Genomic DNA, 18,421 nt, shown 5'->3' with positions numbered 1-18,421 from the left:
TTTTTCCTTTCTGTCCTTTTTTTCTTTTCAGTTTTTAACAAATAAAGTATGATACTGATAAAGATCAAAACTTTCAGTTGAGGTTGCTAATCTGCTCTCCAAAATACTTGATAGTTGTGGAGATTAGGAGAGATGACAGAACACTAGAGAAGGTAAATATCCTAATTTAAAGAAAAACAAGATAGTAGCTATTGAAAGATGATGTTGACCACCAATAGCTTGGGTGAAATTCTGTAACAGGCTATTTAGAAAATAGTTTTGAAAGTGCTCTGAAACAGAGGAATGGCCTCTCAAACTCAGTTTGGTTCCACCAGAGCAAGGCATTCTGGACAAGCCTCATTTCCTGCTTCACAGTGAGTGCTGCATGCCCGGCTTCTGTGACAACGCTATGGACAAAATGAGCAAAGGTGGGCCATACAGTGTATAAGGAGGGAGACAGAACCAGCTGAGATTAAACTCAAAGGATAGAAGACAGCACTCATGTAGAAAGAATGTCTGTAAACTGAGCCTCATGGCCTTCTCATCAATCCCCTCCCCTGAAAATATTTGTATTGTGGCTTTGATTTTGGCATTAGTCACACCCATCGCATTTGCCAGCAACAGAGATGGCAGAGTATGTGACTGAATGAGGGCTTCAGGGAAACCATTAAACAGGAATCAGATTGAGGTTACAATATAATATTCAATGGGGTTTCATGAAGTTTTGTACAGACACAACAAAAAGTACACAGTGAGACTGGGGAGATATGTGGCTTACGGATTTCAGCTGATTACAAATTGAATATATGTCAGCAGGACAATGAAAGCATCAAACACAGCAAAATAGGATATTGTTAGGTGGCCTTCATGAAGATACAAGGTACTAAATGGGGGAGGAGATAGATCCACCCTAGTCCACTTGATCCTTCCTTAAGCACTGTGTTCAGTTTGCGGTTCCACACACTAAAAGGTTCTTGTGGAGAAAACGGCATCCTTGCTAAACTAGGGAGAATGCACTGGGAAGCAATGGAGTTCATGACAGGGAGTCCAAACTTTTTTTCAGGTTAAATATTTGAAGATAGTGATGTTTCGTCTAGAGGAAAAAAAACACTGAGTAGACTGTCTTCAAATAACTGAGTTTCTCAAGTGCTTGTTGGACTTGACTTGTGGGCAATTCTATTGGGCAGAAACATAAGGACTGTAGAAAAAAGCAAATCTGGGCTGGACCTAGGAAGAACTTTCAAATATTTGATGAAAATGGACTTTGTGGGCATTTGGAGCTAGTCACCCTTGAAGGAAGAAGGCTGATCAAGGCTTGTTGACTGCTTGGCAGGGAATCTGTAGGGGGATTTCAGTAGAGATAATCTCTTAAATTCCCTGAGAGTCCATGGGAATAACTGCTTAGAAATGAAGTATGCACTCAAATAGACACAGAACTTTATGGAATCAAAACCTGTGAAAGCCCAAGAGGAGCAACTGATAAATTGATAAAGATCAAAACTTTCATTTGAGGTTGCTAATCTGCTCTCTGAAATACTTGATAGTTGTGGAGATTGGGAGAGATGACAGAACACTAGAGAAGGCAAATATCCTAATTTAAAGAAAAACAAGATAGTAGCTATTAAAAGATGATGTTGACCACCAATAGCTTGGGTGAAATTCTGTAACAGGCTATTTAGAAAATAGTTTTCTATTTTATCAACTTTATCAACTGAAGATGCTGATGCCTCTGTTGATCATATCTTTGTTGAAGAGGCCCACAGAGAAACAGAATTTTCTGACTCCTGCTGCTCCCATGACTATGTACCAGTAACTGCCACATCACATCAATGCCCACTACCCTCTCTTTTTGCCAAATATTACTGGTAGAGCTAAATAGCAACTCATTGCAGGCAGCCTAGGGCCAACTACAGTTTTCTTGGATTTCATTAGTTAAGTCAGAGTAACAGAATGGTTTCTAATTTCTACCACTCAGTTTTGAAATGGTTATGCTATTAGGGTAAAGAGGAAGTCAGCTGAGCAGTGTAGGATACAGCACAAGGAGTGCTGGTCTGCTTGCTGTTTTGTCTGGTTTCCTTTTTTGTGTGTGTGGCAGGGTCTCTCTGTGTCACCCAGGCTGGAGTGCAGTGGCACAATCTTGCCTCACTGCAACCTGTGCCTCCAGAGTTCAAGCAATTCTCCTGCCTCAGCCTCCTCAGTAGCTGGGATTACAGGTATGCACCACCACGCCTGGCTAATTTTTGTATGGTAGAGACAGGGTTTCGCCATGTTGGCCAGGCTGGTCTCGAACTTCTGACCTCCAGTGATCCACCTGCCTCGGCCTCCTAAATTGCTGGGCTTACAGGCATGAGCCACCACGTCCAGCCTCTTTTGTCTAGTTTCTAATCCTACTAGTGAGTACCCATGGTTTGGTCACTTCCCCTTCCTAGGCCTCAGTCTTCAAAGAAGGGCAATGGGCTAAGTGATTTCCAAGGTACTTTCAGAATCTAAAATTCAGTGGTCTGAGCTCTTAACTATACAAGGAAAACTAATTGAAGTTGTTTGTCCTATGAAGCCCTAAGAGGTAAAAGTTTTCATGTATATAATGTCAGTTAAATAAAAAGATACCACTTTGCCTAAGGAATGCTCTTTTGATAGACTGCATTTAATCCAAAGTAAAACTAAAATTGTTACTGAAAAGAGGAAAACTGGGCTAAGATCCACTTTTATTGGTGGTTTCTGAAATGGGTTCCACACCCCCCACCTGCAGGACTCTGGAGGGATGCTGTGGAGGACAGGTGTGTGGGGTGAGTTGCACATGACTCCCCAATCCCTAAGTGAACTGGAGATGACCACTCCTCTACTAAACAACCATGTGATCTTTCACTACTGGATAAGAGTCAGGCCCCTGGTCTTTTAGAGGGCATAGCAGACTGGCAGGGAGCAATCTGCTTAAGTACACATCTTTTCCTACTAGTCTGTGAATTCCTTGAGAGCACAGAACCTACACTTGGTAACCACGGATAAATGTTATTGAAATGAATAAATAGACTTTAAACACGAAGGATCTGAGAGCTACACTAATGCGATATATGAATAGTAGAGGGGATTTTTAGCTCAATGATCCCACAGTTGCTGACTCTACCAACAAACAAACGGGAACACACAGAGTCACATAAAGACAAGTTTGATGTGGGTTTTGTTCTTAGTCAGTTAAAAAAGAGATTAGGTCATTTGAAACGCTTCTTTTCAGGCCTCATCTGTGGATCTGAATACTGAATGAACAACAGACAGAATTCTATCTGGAAAATTGCCCTTTCCATAATTTATAAGAAATCTAATCATTTAATATCAGGATTAATCATGGAGGTCTCTGAGGCAAAGAGGGAATCATACTTGGTAAGAGTTTCTAATTAGGGTAGTGAAGACCTGGCTATTTCCTTATTCTCCCACAGTCAGAGATTTCTGCTTTAATTTTGGAAGAAAAGTGGGTGGTTATAGTAAGAAAAATAACTTGATAACTTAAAATTTGCTACCTCAAGGACCCTGGTAGGGAGAGTTCACACCTCTTAGGCACTCAGCGCAAACATGTTGGTTTAAGAATAAGTGCATAGATAATGTGGGTTTTAATCCAGGCATGCCACCACTTTGGAGGGAAAGTTCTCTGTCTATACATTTGGGAAGAGAGCTGCTCTGGGAACCCAGCCATGGAATACCTGGAAACTTCTTTTGCCAACCAACACTTATCAAGGTTTGAAAATCACAAGCTCCTAGCATTTAAAATAAGTTCTGAAAAGGTGTTCTCACAGATAATCTCTGGAGAGTATGCCTGGTAGTAAAAAAGAGCATTGAATTTGGAGTTGATGTGCTTGAGTTTAAATCCAGCTGCATGACTTGAGACTAACTGCTCAAACTTCTAAGGCTCACTTTACCGACACCTGAAATGACCACTATTATCATCCTCACTGGGCTGTTGTGAAGACTGCCTAAGACAACACATGTGCAGCGCCTAGCAGAGGGGCTGCCAACTCACACTCACAAAATGTTAAGTTTCCTAGTTTCTTTTCTCCCATTTCTATGGATGATCTATTTACAGGGGTCGGGGGGAGAGAGACAAAATATAATATGTGGGACTCGAGGAATTTACAACAGTTGGTAAGGCAGAGTCGTATCTATAAAAGATGCACAAATATGCGGAGCTGGGTAAGATAAATATCTAGAAATGGTATGATTCATAGGGCTGTAAGAATAGAGAAAAAAATGGCTAGCATGGGTGGGGTAGCAAGGGAAGGCTTCCTGGAAGAAGAATGATTTGAGTCAGTGCTTTGAGAATGGGTGGGTATTAGGTGTACAGAGATAAGCAGATAGGGCTGGACAAGACAGAGAGATACAGAAGTACCGAAGGAGAACATACAGGGTGAATTCTGGTAATATGCCCAGCCTTGTCTTGCTGGAAGACTTGTTGCAGATTGGACGAGCTCAACATAAGGCTTTCGGTAAATGGCAATAGGCTTCAAACGCTGAGCTAAGGAATTGGTCTTTATCTTGTAGAAAATGGAAAGGCAGGAAAGGTTTTTGAGCAGGAAATAAGCATAGCTCAATAATATCATCCAGAAAGCTTGCAAGTATACAAACATTCGCTCTTGTGTTATGAGCCATGCCGCTGTGAAAAAAAAATCCCTTTCATTATACTAATACTTGGTAAATCACTGAAGACCTACTTCAGAACTCCAAGGAAAACATTTTATGAATCAAAAGCTAAGGACAATATGTTAGCAATTAAATGAGATAACATAACAGCCGAGGCAGAACCACAGTTTTCCCCACTACGATTTCAAGCTGCTGCAGAAAGAAATGCTTATATCACCTTCCAAGTTATCAAGCCATTTTGTTTTGATTTTTGGACGGCGGGGAGAAAGCAAACGAGAAGCGTACAGAGGTCGAGAGGATTCAAAGCTGTCTACTCTTTAATCAGAAGGAATTACTAAGGAGAGTTAGAAAGGTGATGTGCTCAAAACAAAACCCGGACTGGCATGAGTATCAAGTTACTGCAACTCGCTTCCGCCCAGAACAACAAACGAAGGTGTGTAGTTGGGAATGAGACTCTCACCAGTGCTCTCTGCTGAAGTTTCCGGTGCATACCTCCCACGGCTACTTTATTTACTGCAGCTGGCCAAAGTTTTATAGCCTGTTTCATGTATTAAAATTCAAATGTGGAAAACATTACCAGTATCCTCCTTGAATTTTTTTGTTGTTGGGGGGAAGGGGGATGAGTTTTTTTTTTTGCCTTCCCCTTAAACTTCCTTTTTATTGTGGAATGTATCAAATGGTCAAAGGCTAACTTCAGACTGATTAAATTCAAAAACTATTTCCTTTGTTCTTATGTTTTTGTTTTAAAATTCATACCAGTTTGCATGGGAAAGATATGCCAAACCAATCCTTTTCACACACATTAGTGTTTCAGGCTGAGGAGCTCAGATTCTGGGGACACGTTGAATGGTTTTCAAGAAGAAAGGAGAGAGACTGCAAAACCCCATTTGGTTCAAAGGGCAGCAAGGTGATGACATGCCATATCTTTGGAGTTACGCTATGATCTGCTTGGCTCTGTGGCTGTCCTTGATTGAATATTAAATGTCTTCAGAGGAGAAAACAGCAACTTATCCTTATCAGCAAAACTGGCGGCTTTATTGCTTGTGTGTGTGTGTGTGTGTGTGTGTGTGTGTGTGTGTGTATATATCAAGATCAAATTAAAGGGGTTTCTATGTAATATTGGCTAATTATTTTCTTTTTTCTACCGTTCTATTCAATCGTCTCACTTTCGCTTCTACTGAGGTCAGTCCAACTTCTCATCTCCAAAAATAATTCTAGTCTTTTCCTCCCATCCCACCTCTGAATCTGACTCAAAAAGGAGTCAATTCAAAGGTCAAATAGTCCCAAAAAGCATTTATGTATAGTTTAATATTTAAAAGAACCACTTAACCTACATATGGCATTTAAGAAAAACTTTACATATTTATGGAAAAGACTGTCTCTGAAGCAATGCCTTGGGTGCATGTTACATCCGTTTAACATATGCAAAATGAACACAGCTACAGAAATTAAACTATTTTTCTCTTGATTGAGAGCAGATATACAGAAATGGTTATAAGTCACAGATCTGGCTTTTAATAAAGCCAGATTTCTTAATTAAAAGCAGTATTGTTTAAACATCGTAGTTAAAAAAAAAGAGCTGTACAAACGAAAATCTCATATTATATGCATCCCAAGTGTATTTAACACATTACCTGAGGCCAAGCTAAATTAAAATCTAGACTTTTCTTTTGTAAACTCTAAGCAACTGCCATGAACATATAAACAATTTTTATTCAATGATGAATTTTTAGGGCAGAGGTCAAGGAAAAGAAAAAAAGATTTCTCTTTGGCATTCAAAAATATCTTTCCACATTTTAGATGTGAGTTCATTGCTTCTATTTATAAACCAGTATTTTTGGTTTCAAATTGGTTGCAGATTTCAATACTACACCGTTCAGAATGGTACTCTTAATCTCAGCCTTTTATTAAGAGAAACTGAAAGATGGACAGGAGAATACTACTGAGCAAGAACTTAAAAGAACCTCATAATAATTTGTATGTATTTTGCATTTCCCTTCGGGACCATGCTTAAATGAGAAATGCTACAGTGATAATGGAAAATATACCTTCATCCAAGCAACTTTTAGCGAGCCTGTAAGGGACAAAATAGGACACTAAGGTGCTTAGAGACAAGGTAGAGCTTGTGAGGATCAGAACTACAGAGAATCACTGGTCAAGTTACATTCTCCACCACTCTGGTCACCTCATTAATTGTCATCACTTAATATTCTATTAAGAAGAGTCTCTGAATCTTCATAATCATCCTCAAAAAGAATTATCTCCAAAATACTTTCAAAAGTAATAAGGAAAAAAATCACAATTGTAATATGGACAAATCTGCTTAAATATAATTCAAATAAAGACTTATTCTAAATAGGTAGTGGTAAAGCTACTCTATTAAATTACACAGTCACACACAATATATTTATACAAACAAATATACCATATATTTCTATCTCCCAGACTCAGAATTGACAGACACTATTTTGGCTTCTTTAATTAAAAAAAACAACACTAATATTTGAATTACTAGCAATGTCATATTATAATAAGAACTCAAATTGTACACTTTGGCCAGGGTCACCAAAATTAATAATTTCAAACACCAACAATGACCCAGCAATTCACTCCTCAAGGAAAACATGTGTCTGCACAAAAACTTAAACATGAATATTTATAGAAGCATTATTCATCATAGCCAAAGAGTTGGAACAACCCAAATGTGTAACGTGGTATGTCCACACAGTGAAATACTATTTGACAATAAAAATGAATGAAGCTCTAATATGTGGCAAACTATAGAAAAACTGCAACAGTCATGCTATGTAAAAGCAGCCAGTCAAAAAAGACCACCACATGTTGTATGATTCCATATATTCAAAATACCCACAATAGGTAAAACTATAGACACAGGAAGTAGACAAGTGGTTGCCAAGGGCTGGAAGTGGAGGGATGGGGAATGACTGCTTAATGGGCAACAGGGATTCTTTTCTTTTTGCAGGGGGCAAAAATATTCAAAACCTAGACTATGGTGATGGTTGCACAACCTTGTGAATACACTGAAACACTTGAATTGTACACCTGAAATGGGCTCATTGTATGTTAAGTGAATTATATCTCAATAAAGCTGATTTTTTAAAAAACAGCCACAATAGTATCTATACCTGAAATTCTAACTCTATATGATAACTACAGAGTCTATAAATTTCATCACTTACCATGAGTGAATGTCTGTTGGCTGAAAGAAGGCCGGTTCCATACCCTGAGCCCAGACCACCCATGGCTCCATTATGAGAAGGTCCAATGATTCCATGCATGTCGCCATGGCCACCAGGCATAGCTGTGGATGGGCCCACTGCATGGTTCCGGAGAACATGAATAGCATCATCCAGTCTTTCTAAACGATCTTCAATTCGGCTTTGCTGTTGGTTAACAAATGATGTAAAATTTGGTTTAGTTCAAAAGGGGTGCCTAAATTATATAAGTAAAATTTTAGTCGACAAAAAACACACTGCGTGTTTCTAAATACATGTTTCCAATAAAGTGTATTTCCTTAAAACAATAATACAAATAGTGCTGTTTCCAGAAAACTGGTAGAACGTGTTAATGTTAAAATTATAGTGTTATTTTTCATGAACAAACTAAATTCAATAATTATTCCAGGACATTATAACATACATGTGCTATATACGGTACTGCCTTTTGAAAGGTAATTTAAATTTATTTTAGAAGAGAAAAACATTCACTGAATTTAAGGAACTTTCTGGCAGGTATTAAGTTAAGCAGTTTTAAACAATTACCACTGGAAAGATGACCTATTTATAGTTTCTTAATTAAATTATTTTCCTGAAGGTATATTTCTTTGGTCTTCCCTGTGGTATATGACACAGTGCTAAGTACCAAATCAGAGACAGGGAAAAGCAAGTGGATAATAATTTCTTGTTGAGTTTTTACCAGTGTTTCTGGCTTCCTATCTGTCATCAAAACCAGTGGGTGTGTGGTGGTGTGTGTGTAAGGGCCTCAAAATGGTTACAGAAAAAAATTATATAAATTCTGTCAACTAAAGTAGTATAAGATTTTAAGGCTGAAGAATCACAAACACTTGAATCAATTGTTCACTGGGGGCATCTAACTGAGTTCAAAGCCCCAAGTACAGCATAGAATTCGCAACTTTAAACCATTAAAAACCAACCAACCTTTGTTCATCCTTGCCATTAGGATTCTAGTTTTTTACAACTAGACAATGCGTATAGTTTTTAGTGAAGAAAATGTATGTATTCATTTTAAAGGTATGTATTCATTTTAAAAACTGATCAATAATGATATCAAATACCACTCTCCAGTGTACACTTTAAAATATACCATCTCACTGATCCTTGCTTCACGTGTGTATGGGCAGGCAGGGAAGACATTATGATCCCTTCCATACAGACACGAAAATGAGGCTCAAAGACACAAAGTGAATTAATTACGTAGTGTCACACTGCTAGGAAATGGTAAAGTCAGAGTTGGAATCTAGGTCTTTTTATTTTAAATCTAGTGACTCTGCACTAGATTATGCTACAATTGAGTGATTTTGAATGGGTTGTGCAAACAAGTGTACCAGCTCTATTGCATGAGAAAAAATATTTCTAATTATACTGACAGGAAGAACGTGTGTCTATAATATAGTAGTCTATGGTACAGAACATTCTGATTTGGTGGGTTTGGGAGTTAAACTACCTCCCCTAGACTGCTAGCTTTGCTATGTATTTGGCCTTGGGAAAGTTACTAAACCTCTTGGAGTGTATGCTTTCTAATTTATAAACATGGGAATGATAATACATACTTACTTCTGAGTGTAAATATATGCAGGAAAAGAAATCATACATGTGCCTATCACAGTTTCTGGCTCACAGCTTCCTGGTAGAGAGAGCAGTTTCTGCTTGTAAATCTCTTCTTCAGTGTTCAGAATTCAAACAGAATGGAAGCTGTGGTCCATAACTATACACCCCGTCTTTACAGTTCTATAGTTGGACAAAGCCTGGTTTTGATGAATAGGTCCCAGAGAATAACTGATGAAGGTAAACACTAAAACAACTAATTATTTCAATGTGGTCCGCAGATTAATTGGGCTGGGTAGTGCATATATGTTTCACTGTCTGGTTTCCTTTATTGGATAAAATGCATAGCTGAATGATTCATACACTATAGCAGGGAAGAACACAACAAAGGAGGGAAATCCACCTTTGCTTTTCTTTTCAGATTTTCCTTAAGATCAAGCTGAAAGGGAAGAATATAAGACAACACTAAAGCAGATAGATAAATCTATGGCTTCTTCCATGCGTCATCTCAAGATATGAGGGAGAAAAGAAAACCTCAACCCCGAGGAACTAAAAGGCTCCTCTCCCTCACTGCTATTCCTTCCCATTAAATTCATGTCTATCCTAAATGCTGCACAACCAGCATTGTTTCATGCATATTTCTGGCCTCCACCATCATGAGGAGAGAAAGACTGAAGTGTCAGACACTGAATCATCATGTATTTATAATAATTAATTACATCCATGGAAATTTTCAGCAATTCCCTCCTGGAAGAGTAGGCATTTCTCTACCACGAAGGATACCACTGGGTTTCTACAAGAAGGAAATCTGTAAACCTGTTATTCTGGAAAGTAAAGCAGAGGTAGAGGGAACCAAATGTTCCAGGTATAGGACTTGGCTGGAGTTCCAGCACTCTGATAGCAAGAAAGTGATTTAATCATTGACAGGGATCTTTCCTAGAGATGGGGAGGAGGCCATTGCCCTTCCAGGATTTTATCTGATACTAGATATTTAGAGCCCTAGGGCTTCCATTACAGTAGGATCTGGGTTCTCATGTCCAAACAGGAGCAAGCATAGCCTAATGACTCTGGCTCCAGCAAACTTGTGTGCTTAACGCTGACCTAAAGTTACTAACAGGGAAAATCAAAATCTTGGGAGAGTAAAGGAGACTGAACAAGAAAGAACATGACCTGAAAATGGGTGGGACAGACATTAGCAAATGAGACATACCAAAGAGTGTAAGGGTCCTTCATAATTAGGAGACGATGAGGCCTGTCCTCCATTTCTAGACCAAACAGCTGTGCCTGCTGATATTAAAATGGGAATTACAATCAGACCTAGACACATGTAAAAAGACGCTTGCCAATATTTTAAACAGTCCTTTTGGAAATGGCAATGGCAATGATGATTTTCATTTAAACAACAAGGTAAATACATGTAAACTTCCCATAAAAGAATTTTGGGACAAGGAAAACATTTTAAATGTAAAATATGTAGACTTTACATAGACTCACAATTCCCCCAGGCTGGCTGTCTCCTAAAAGAGAACATTTAATTGATTCTGAATTTTGGTAAGAAGAGTTCCTGTGGAAGAAAAACTATCACTATGGAATCAAGGTACTTTTAAGGGTACAAAAATGGGATTTTGTTAGACCTTTATGCAAGGCTAGTTTATGCTAAACCAAAATTCTCGCACCAATGGAAAACAGCTTTGCCACTTGTTTTAAAGCAATCTTTAGAAAAAGATAAATCTTGAAAAACTTTTTAAGGGAATAAGATTAGTTATCAGTGATCCACTAAGCCAGAAATTTAAAGTCAATATACAGCAACAACTAAAAGTTTCTTCTGACGAAAATAAATTTTTTATGATTCATTAAACTTGAAGGTAAAAAAAGATTGCTGTTAGAATACATATTACATGTCTAACCTACAAAATAAAAAACACTTTAAATGTAAAATAATACACATTCAGTGTAGAAAACTTGGAAAATACATAATTCAAAAAAGGAAAAAATAATAGCTATGATCTCACTGAAATCTCATGCCCCGACACTGTTAGCACTTTTAAAATCCACTCTTCCTGTCTTTTCTGGGTGTGCATGTATATTTTTATGCTAAATAAAAATAGAATATTTTGTTCAATTACTTTTCTTGACAGAATTTGGACAGAGCCGTCGGTGTGAAAATAGCAATCTGTCCCCATATTTGCATCTTCATAAAAGTTCTTTCTTCCTAACATGTGGTCTTCCACGATGCATTACCAAGACCCAAAAAGTGGCATCTCTAGCCTTGTTTCTGTGCCTTTCACTGAGAGCATGATACTCAGGTCGAGGGAATTTGTGATGTTTCCTAGAATGACTGTGCATCCTAATTTTTCTTTCCCACCATTAATCTAGAAATGGATGGCAGAACTGTGAGCACCAGATTTTTGTCCAAGCTCTGCTATTACTACTGGTAATAAACTCAACAACTCAACTCCCTTTTTGGGACTCAGTATTCTTATCTGTAAAATCAGGGTATCAGACTACATTAGTTGTTCTCAAACATTATGATACCGTAGAACATTTTTTTTCTAAATTAGAAAATGAATAAAATGAAAGCTACTTTGTTTGAAATGTGGAAATTGGAGTTCCACCTGCTCAGATTCCTCTATCCCTTGTTGTATCTCTTGTGTCTCAAAAGGGGGTTACTGACAATTGAAATCATTTTTCAGAGTTTAAGAATCTGGTACAGAACCCAAGGAGTACAACAATACTGAACTCTACTTTCTATTTCCACCGGGGGAACGTTTGATTATCCTCTTAAAACCTCAATTGCTTCCCAGTTTCAACGTGGTCTTCTCTGGACATACAGAGCAGAATCCCACTGCCCTCTCTATTCTGTGATCTTCCCATACCACGGAGGCTTGGAAGAGGCTGATATTAAATCCCAGCTAAGCCATGGCCATCATTTCTGAAAGTTTTGAGGCAATATGAAACCTCCTGTCCTCGACCAAGGAGCCAGGTTTACACTGGGCCATGAGAGCTGCATGCAGGAAATAACAAACGCCAAGTAACTCCACTATAAATTACAGTAAGGTAAGGTTTCCGTCAGGTACAGATGTGATTTAGGTTTTGTTATTGTTGTTTTGCTTTTTTTTAATAAGCCACCTTTCTCCTTACCAAAGAGCAGAGACATGAATCAAGGAAGGCTTTCTGGAAGCATTTATTGGAAAGACAATGAGTCTCTTAAACGCACCCCTGAAAAGTGAAATCATTTACTGACATAATTCTACAAATTATAGTTATTCAATTTGAAGCCACAGGTCACACGAATGTGTTATACTTTGAAGTCAAACATCCCTTCTACTCCACACAATTATTTCACAATTTATTTACAAAATTATAGTTTTCTCTAAACATCCCAATGGCATGTACTTTAAAGAGGGAATTTGGAAAGCCTGAAATTCCTGCAGGAAATGATCCATTTAAATAGTCTATATTTGATGACTATATAGTCTATATTCATATTCATGACTATATTAACTGAGTTTTTTTCATCTGAGACGTTTTATTGGAATACATTATTCTGCTGTTGGGTGTCTTCTGCAGAGCTAAGAAAAGTGTAAGAAATACATTTTCCATATGCCTGTATATTTTAAAAAGATAATCTAATTTTTAAGAAAAGGTTTGGATGTAAACGACTATACTATTGTCTGGTAATTTGTCTCTCCCACCCTTTGTATTTGTCTGTTATAGGAATGCTAAGCTTTGGGATTTGGGGGGAAGTGAGTTTCCACCTACAAAATCAGGAAGTACAAGGGGGGAATCTTTCTTATAAACTGTTATATGATGCAATGGGATTTGAAATACACTACCTGAGAGAGATGGAGGAGAGCCAACAGGAGTTGAAGGGTTTGATGAAAAGCTGTTGTTAGTGTGATCTGGAGAATAGATCTTAAAACAATAGGGAGGAAAAAAAAAACACCCTCATTCATTAAAATAATTCATATTTTTCTAAACTACAAAGTTGTCAACGCAATTCATTTAAAACTTACAAGTTACAGAATACATGTAATAATCAACTACTGTACCAAAATTGTCAAATGAAGAACTTAACAATTATTTTAATTTTTCAAAACAAGAGTTACTGATGTGGTATGGGGTGGTGGGAAAGGAGCCAGGCTGGGGTCAGCAGACTTCAATCCAACTCTTCGTTCCTACTGGCTGTGTGGCTACGTGCAAGCCAAGCAGATACTTTGAACTTTCCTTTCCTCATCTACACAATGAGAGGTTGGACAGGATCATTCCTAAGATATTTTGCCACTCTTTTGCCAGATTTAGGCATTTGATTCCATAGCATCAGAAGGCCCAGATGAAATAAAAACTTTTACTTAGGGTGCAATGCTAATATAGTGCAAACTTTTTTAATGCTCCCAATGGTAAAAGCCAACTGAAGAGACAAAATCTTAGAGAAAGAAATCTCCACTTACATTTATTTATTTATTTATTTGATGGAGTCTTGCTCCGTCACCCAAGGTGGAGTACAGTAGAATAATCTCAGCTCACTGCAACCTCTGCCTCCCAGGTTCAAGCAATTCTCCGGCCTCAGCCTACGGAGTAGCTGGGGTTACAGGCATGTGCCACCCGTGCCTACTTAATTTTCATGTTTTTAGTAGTGACAGGGTTTCACCATGTTGGCCAGGTTAGTCTTGAACTCCTGACCTCAAGTGATCCTCCCACCTCGGCCTCCCAAAGTGCTGAGATTACAGGTGTGAGCCACAGCACCCGGCCCTCCACTTACATTTCTAAATGACCATGTTTAGCTTTTGACTAAAATACCAGATATACTCTCTGAGACAATGAAGGTATGCCATTTTGTCATCAGGGAACATGCAAGAAATGTTCAATTTTAGCTTTCTGGCAGTAGGTGGGCAAAGCAGAGAAGCTGAATCCCCCAGGTGCCAATTATGTGACAATTCTTCATGGACCTCAGTTATAGTCATTTTTTTTTTTCAAATGCCTCTTTCAAAGTGTTTTAGAACTATTCCTTGCTAAGACAGTCTTAGCTGGTCAATGTGCACCCATATTACTTTAGAGAAAAATAAGACATCAGTATAAAAAACCTATAAACCCAAAGGCCAGGAGAATATTCCCACATCCATAATTGAGTGCAGCTTAGTACCATTTTGAGGATGAGAGAAAGAGACTATCTATATACTGGAAGCTTCAGAGCCTTCTGAAATTTTCCAGTGACTGTTATGCAAGAAAGCTAGCATTTTCCAAAAATCAAAGCTATTTGCCATTCATTTTCTAAAATTCCAAATGTCCACTTCTGATTAAAGTTCACCCTTTACAATGGTACATATGGAGTCCAAAGTCAATATTTCCTCACCGAAGCAAGTGCTTTCCCCAGAGCATCTCCAGTCTGGGAGCTGCCGGCTGCCCCACTTCCTCTATTTGCTGCAAAAACAAAAGGCAGAATATGAAAACCAGGCAGTGAGACGTCTAACAATTTTCTATTCCTGGTCCATTTACTCACAATTTAATTGCATTTTTAATGCTAATTACAACACATTAATCTTTAATTAGCATTAATTTGTTTGCTGAGGTAGATGTCAAATATATTCATGTTACTTTTTTACAGATAAAATATAAACCTGACACCTTGGTTTAAAGATAAAATGGTTTCCTTGCTATGACTTCCCCTTGCTGTTGATGAGCTGGTGAATGTAGCAAGCTATGTGACGGTCATTGCTGACAAGTATAGACTACTTTCAGGTCTCTGGAGTCCTCAGAGTCTGGCTTTTCTTTATATTATTTTATAGTAAATGCACAAATAACTTCCACCTGTTTTCAAATAAATAGAAATTTGATACATAGCAAAACGGGGTATTCGTCTCACAGTCCTACAGTACACCAAACAAACAAACAAACAAAAATTTCCACAACAGGTCTGGCTGACAAGGAGAGAAAATATTTTTAATGTTTTAAATAACATATATTCTCCACATATTTAAAAGTCTGTGTTCACACTAAAAAAAGTGAACTGGTATGCTACTAAAAGTCAATATGGTCTCGAATTCCAGAGATAAAGTAAGTCTACATATTCATGAAGCTTATCTCCACTGGTATTTTTATCTACAAAAGAGAAGAACAAAGAGTATTGTGAATAATAAGAGACATATATTCCATTATACAATTCAAAGCCAGCTTTCTTTAACACGTATCACTTGAAGGTATCTTGCCTTTAGAACTAAGTGATAAAATGGGATTTCCAGGATTCTTGTGGTCTTCAGTATTAACAGAATGCCTAGCACTTGGGGTATGTTGTATTTATTAAAGCCTCAACATTAGCAAATAGACTAGTATCTAAATAAAACCTATTAAAATTCTGGAGGAAGGTTTTTTTTTTCACTATTTTGTGAAATAAGAAAAGGAAAAGTTAAATCACCCAGTGAATCCAAGCAAAACTTCATTAAGCAGGTATATAATTTCAAAGACTTTCCAGCCCCATTCTTGAACTAAGAGAGCCTTCTTTCTTACAAATGTGCTGTCATCACCTTCCACACTTGTAAAATGCAGTAGTCGGGTGGGATCTTCAGTGGTCCAATTCTACGGCTTTTCCAGGTCATAATTTAATTCTCCTCACCTCTGCTTAGCATAGCTAATTTATGCTTGTTATTTTCATATATTTATATGTTGAGTTTGTCAGTTAGATAATTTTTTTTTTTTTTTTTTTTTGAGACGGAGCCTTGTTCTGTTGCCCAGGCTGGAGTGCAGTGGCACGATCTCAGCTCACCGCAACCTCCGCCTTCCGAGTTCAAGCGATTCTCCTGCCTCAGCCTCCCGAGTAGCTAGGATTACAGGCACACGACACCACGGCGACTAATTTTTGTATTTTTAGTAGAGATGGGGTTTCACCATGTTGGTCAGGCTGGTCTCAAACTCCTGACTTCGTGATCCGCCCACCTTGGCCTCCCAAAGTGCTGGGATTACAGGAGTGAGCCACGGCACCCAGCCGATAATGTTTTGATACATACTTTATTTGGTTTACAAAACCCACACCCATATTTATTTGTTAATTGCTAAAATATTGAAAGAAAACTGGCACATAAGAAGAACACAATTACCTCGTGACAAAACAAACTTCTTTTCCAAATCACAAAGTTATGACATTAAAATACATGAGTCATTAGTACTCATGATAGGTATTATATAAGCAAGTTCTTTGAAATGAGGGTCTGATATCATACAATTGGACCAGTGGGAGCAGCTCAGATATCAAGAGTATTAAAAATATTTAATATAAGATAAAATACAATAATTTATATCTAGTGTGAAAATGAGAAGAATTTCTGCATTAAGGAGTCCTTTAAAAACTAAAAACAGGGATTGCAGGCATGTACCACTACGCCTGGCTAAGGCAGGAGAATCGCTTGAACCTAGGAGGCGGAGGTTGCAGTGAGCAGAAATTGAGATCGCGCCATTGCACTCCAGCCTGGGCAACAGGAGCAAAACTCTGCCTCAGACAAGAACAACAAACAAACCTAAAAACCATTCTAAAGAGAAAATAATAATGATGTGAAATATAGATGACACTAACCATTTTTCAGTATGCATTACCATGGTATTTGGGGGTACTTATCTTTTTTTTTTCCTAGAAGCAATATTTCTTTTCATTATTATATACCTAAAAATTAGATCTACTAGTCAAAATAATTTGTGATATCTGCTTGATTTGAATACAGATTTTCACAAAAAGTTCAGAGCTACACTGGAAAAATCACATTATCTAACAAAGAACCTAAGCCAAAAAAGAACAAGATATTGCTTCATTACAGATAATATCTGCTACAGTAGTGGCTTTCAAAAGATTAATTCTTCCTTAAAACAACTTTAAAATGAAGATTATAAATAATATATATATTTTTATGAAACAAAACAAAGTATTGAAAACCAATACAAATATTTTAGAAGCATTTAAAAACTAAATATATATGCTCCAAAAATCACACGTTAGAAGAGGCAAGATATTATGATCATTCTGATTTCTTTAGAACTACACCTTTCTAACTAAACTTTCTATCAGTGCCTGTTTTATGCAGGGAGATATTATGACTCAGGAAATAGAATTAAAAATAGAATCAACTTCTTACCTCATCATGTCATGAAAATATTTCAGAAAACTACAAAGGTTACTCATGGAAACCACTGATAAGAACAGACTATTTTTTAACATGAAGCCATTTTACCTTGCAACAGCTGGAGTGCCAAACCCAAGGGCTTAAATTTCAAAGCAGTTTACTGGGGCCAGTTTGCCCTTTCACTTGGAATGCCTTTTGTTCTGGTCCAGGAAACACTGGAGAAGCTATACTTTCTGGATTGCCTGAACATGTTAAGCTACATGAGTCTTTCTCTTACAGATTTCTCTTTTTATTTGTGTGACTGATATAACAAAGGGTATAACTGGAAAGGAAATATATTTTAATTCTCAAGTGGCAGAATTTTTATTTTTTTTGCATTGAGAAGTGGGCCATGTTTAGCAAGATACATCAAACCCACATTTTCAGCTTTAATCTTGATTGCTCTTTGAGGCCCAAGATTTTTGTCAATTCATATTAGAGATGATCAAAACGTCCATGTAACAGAAATAAAGATGAAAACTAATGCATTTGCTTGGTAAAGACTTTATCGATTTCTAATTTTGGCTCTAATCAATTTATCTTGCCCAAGAGAAATATAATCAGTCCCTAAGTAGAGCTGTAACATACAAATATGAATGGAAGATGAGCTGTTATTAAGACGAACTGTAATTTTTGTAGGAGGCTTCGACACTGCCTGCCACCCAAGTATTGTTCAGATGGCTTGAACACAGGTGGTGCTGCTGGCTAGAAGATGAAGCAGAAAGAAGGGTTTTGTATTTTGGGCTACATGCTAGACCACCCTCTGTCTCAGCCTCAGCTTTGGGGAAATGTTCATTCCCATTAGAACACACCCTCAACAAAACACTGGGATGAGTGGTGCCTTGGGATCAACTACTAAAAATC

At 37.7% G+C, this 18,421-nt stretch overlaps 1 protein-coding gene across 38 annotated transcripts in view; it reads right to left on the bottom strand.

Annotated features, from left to right (window-relative positions):
- Positions 1-18,421, bottom strand: part of TCF4 (transcription factor 4) — a 366,421-nt gene that overhangs the window by 23,274 nt on the left and 324,726 nt on the right. For all 38 annotated transcript variants that reach the window (XM_030810368.1, XM_030810386.1, XM_030810379.1 and 35 more), the window contains 4 exons: positions 14,767-14,834; positions 13,250-13,328; positions 10,624-10,700; positions 7,809-8,012 (listed from right to left, as the gene is read on the bottom strand). In XM_030810368.1, coding sequence (XP_030666228.1) covers positions 7,809-8,012; positions 10,624-10,700; positions 13,250-13,328; positions 14,767-14,834 — 428 coding nt within the window. The remainder of the gene's footprint in view (positions 1-7,808; positions 8,013-10,623; positions 10,701-13,249; positions 13,329-14,766; positions 14,835-18,421) is intronic.

The sequence above is a fragment of the Nomascus leucogenys genome, chromosome 4 (assembly GCF_006542625.1).
Source record: "Nomascus leucogenys isolate Asia chromosome 4, Asia_NLE_v1, whole genome shotgun sequence".
Lineage (NCBI taxonomy): Eukaryota > Metazoa > Chordata > Mammalia > Primates > Hylobatidae > Nomascus > Nomascus leucogenys.
Note: the sequence above shows the minus strand (reverse complement) of the source record. Positions and strands in the feature narration are given on the sequence as shown.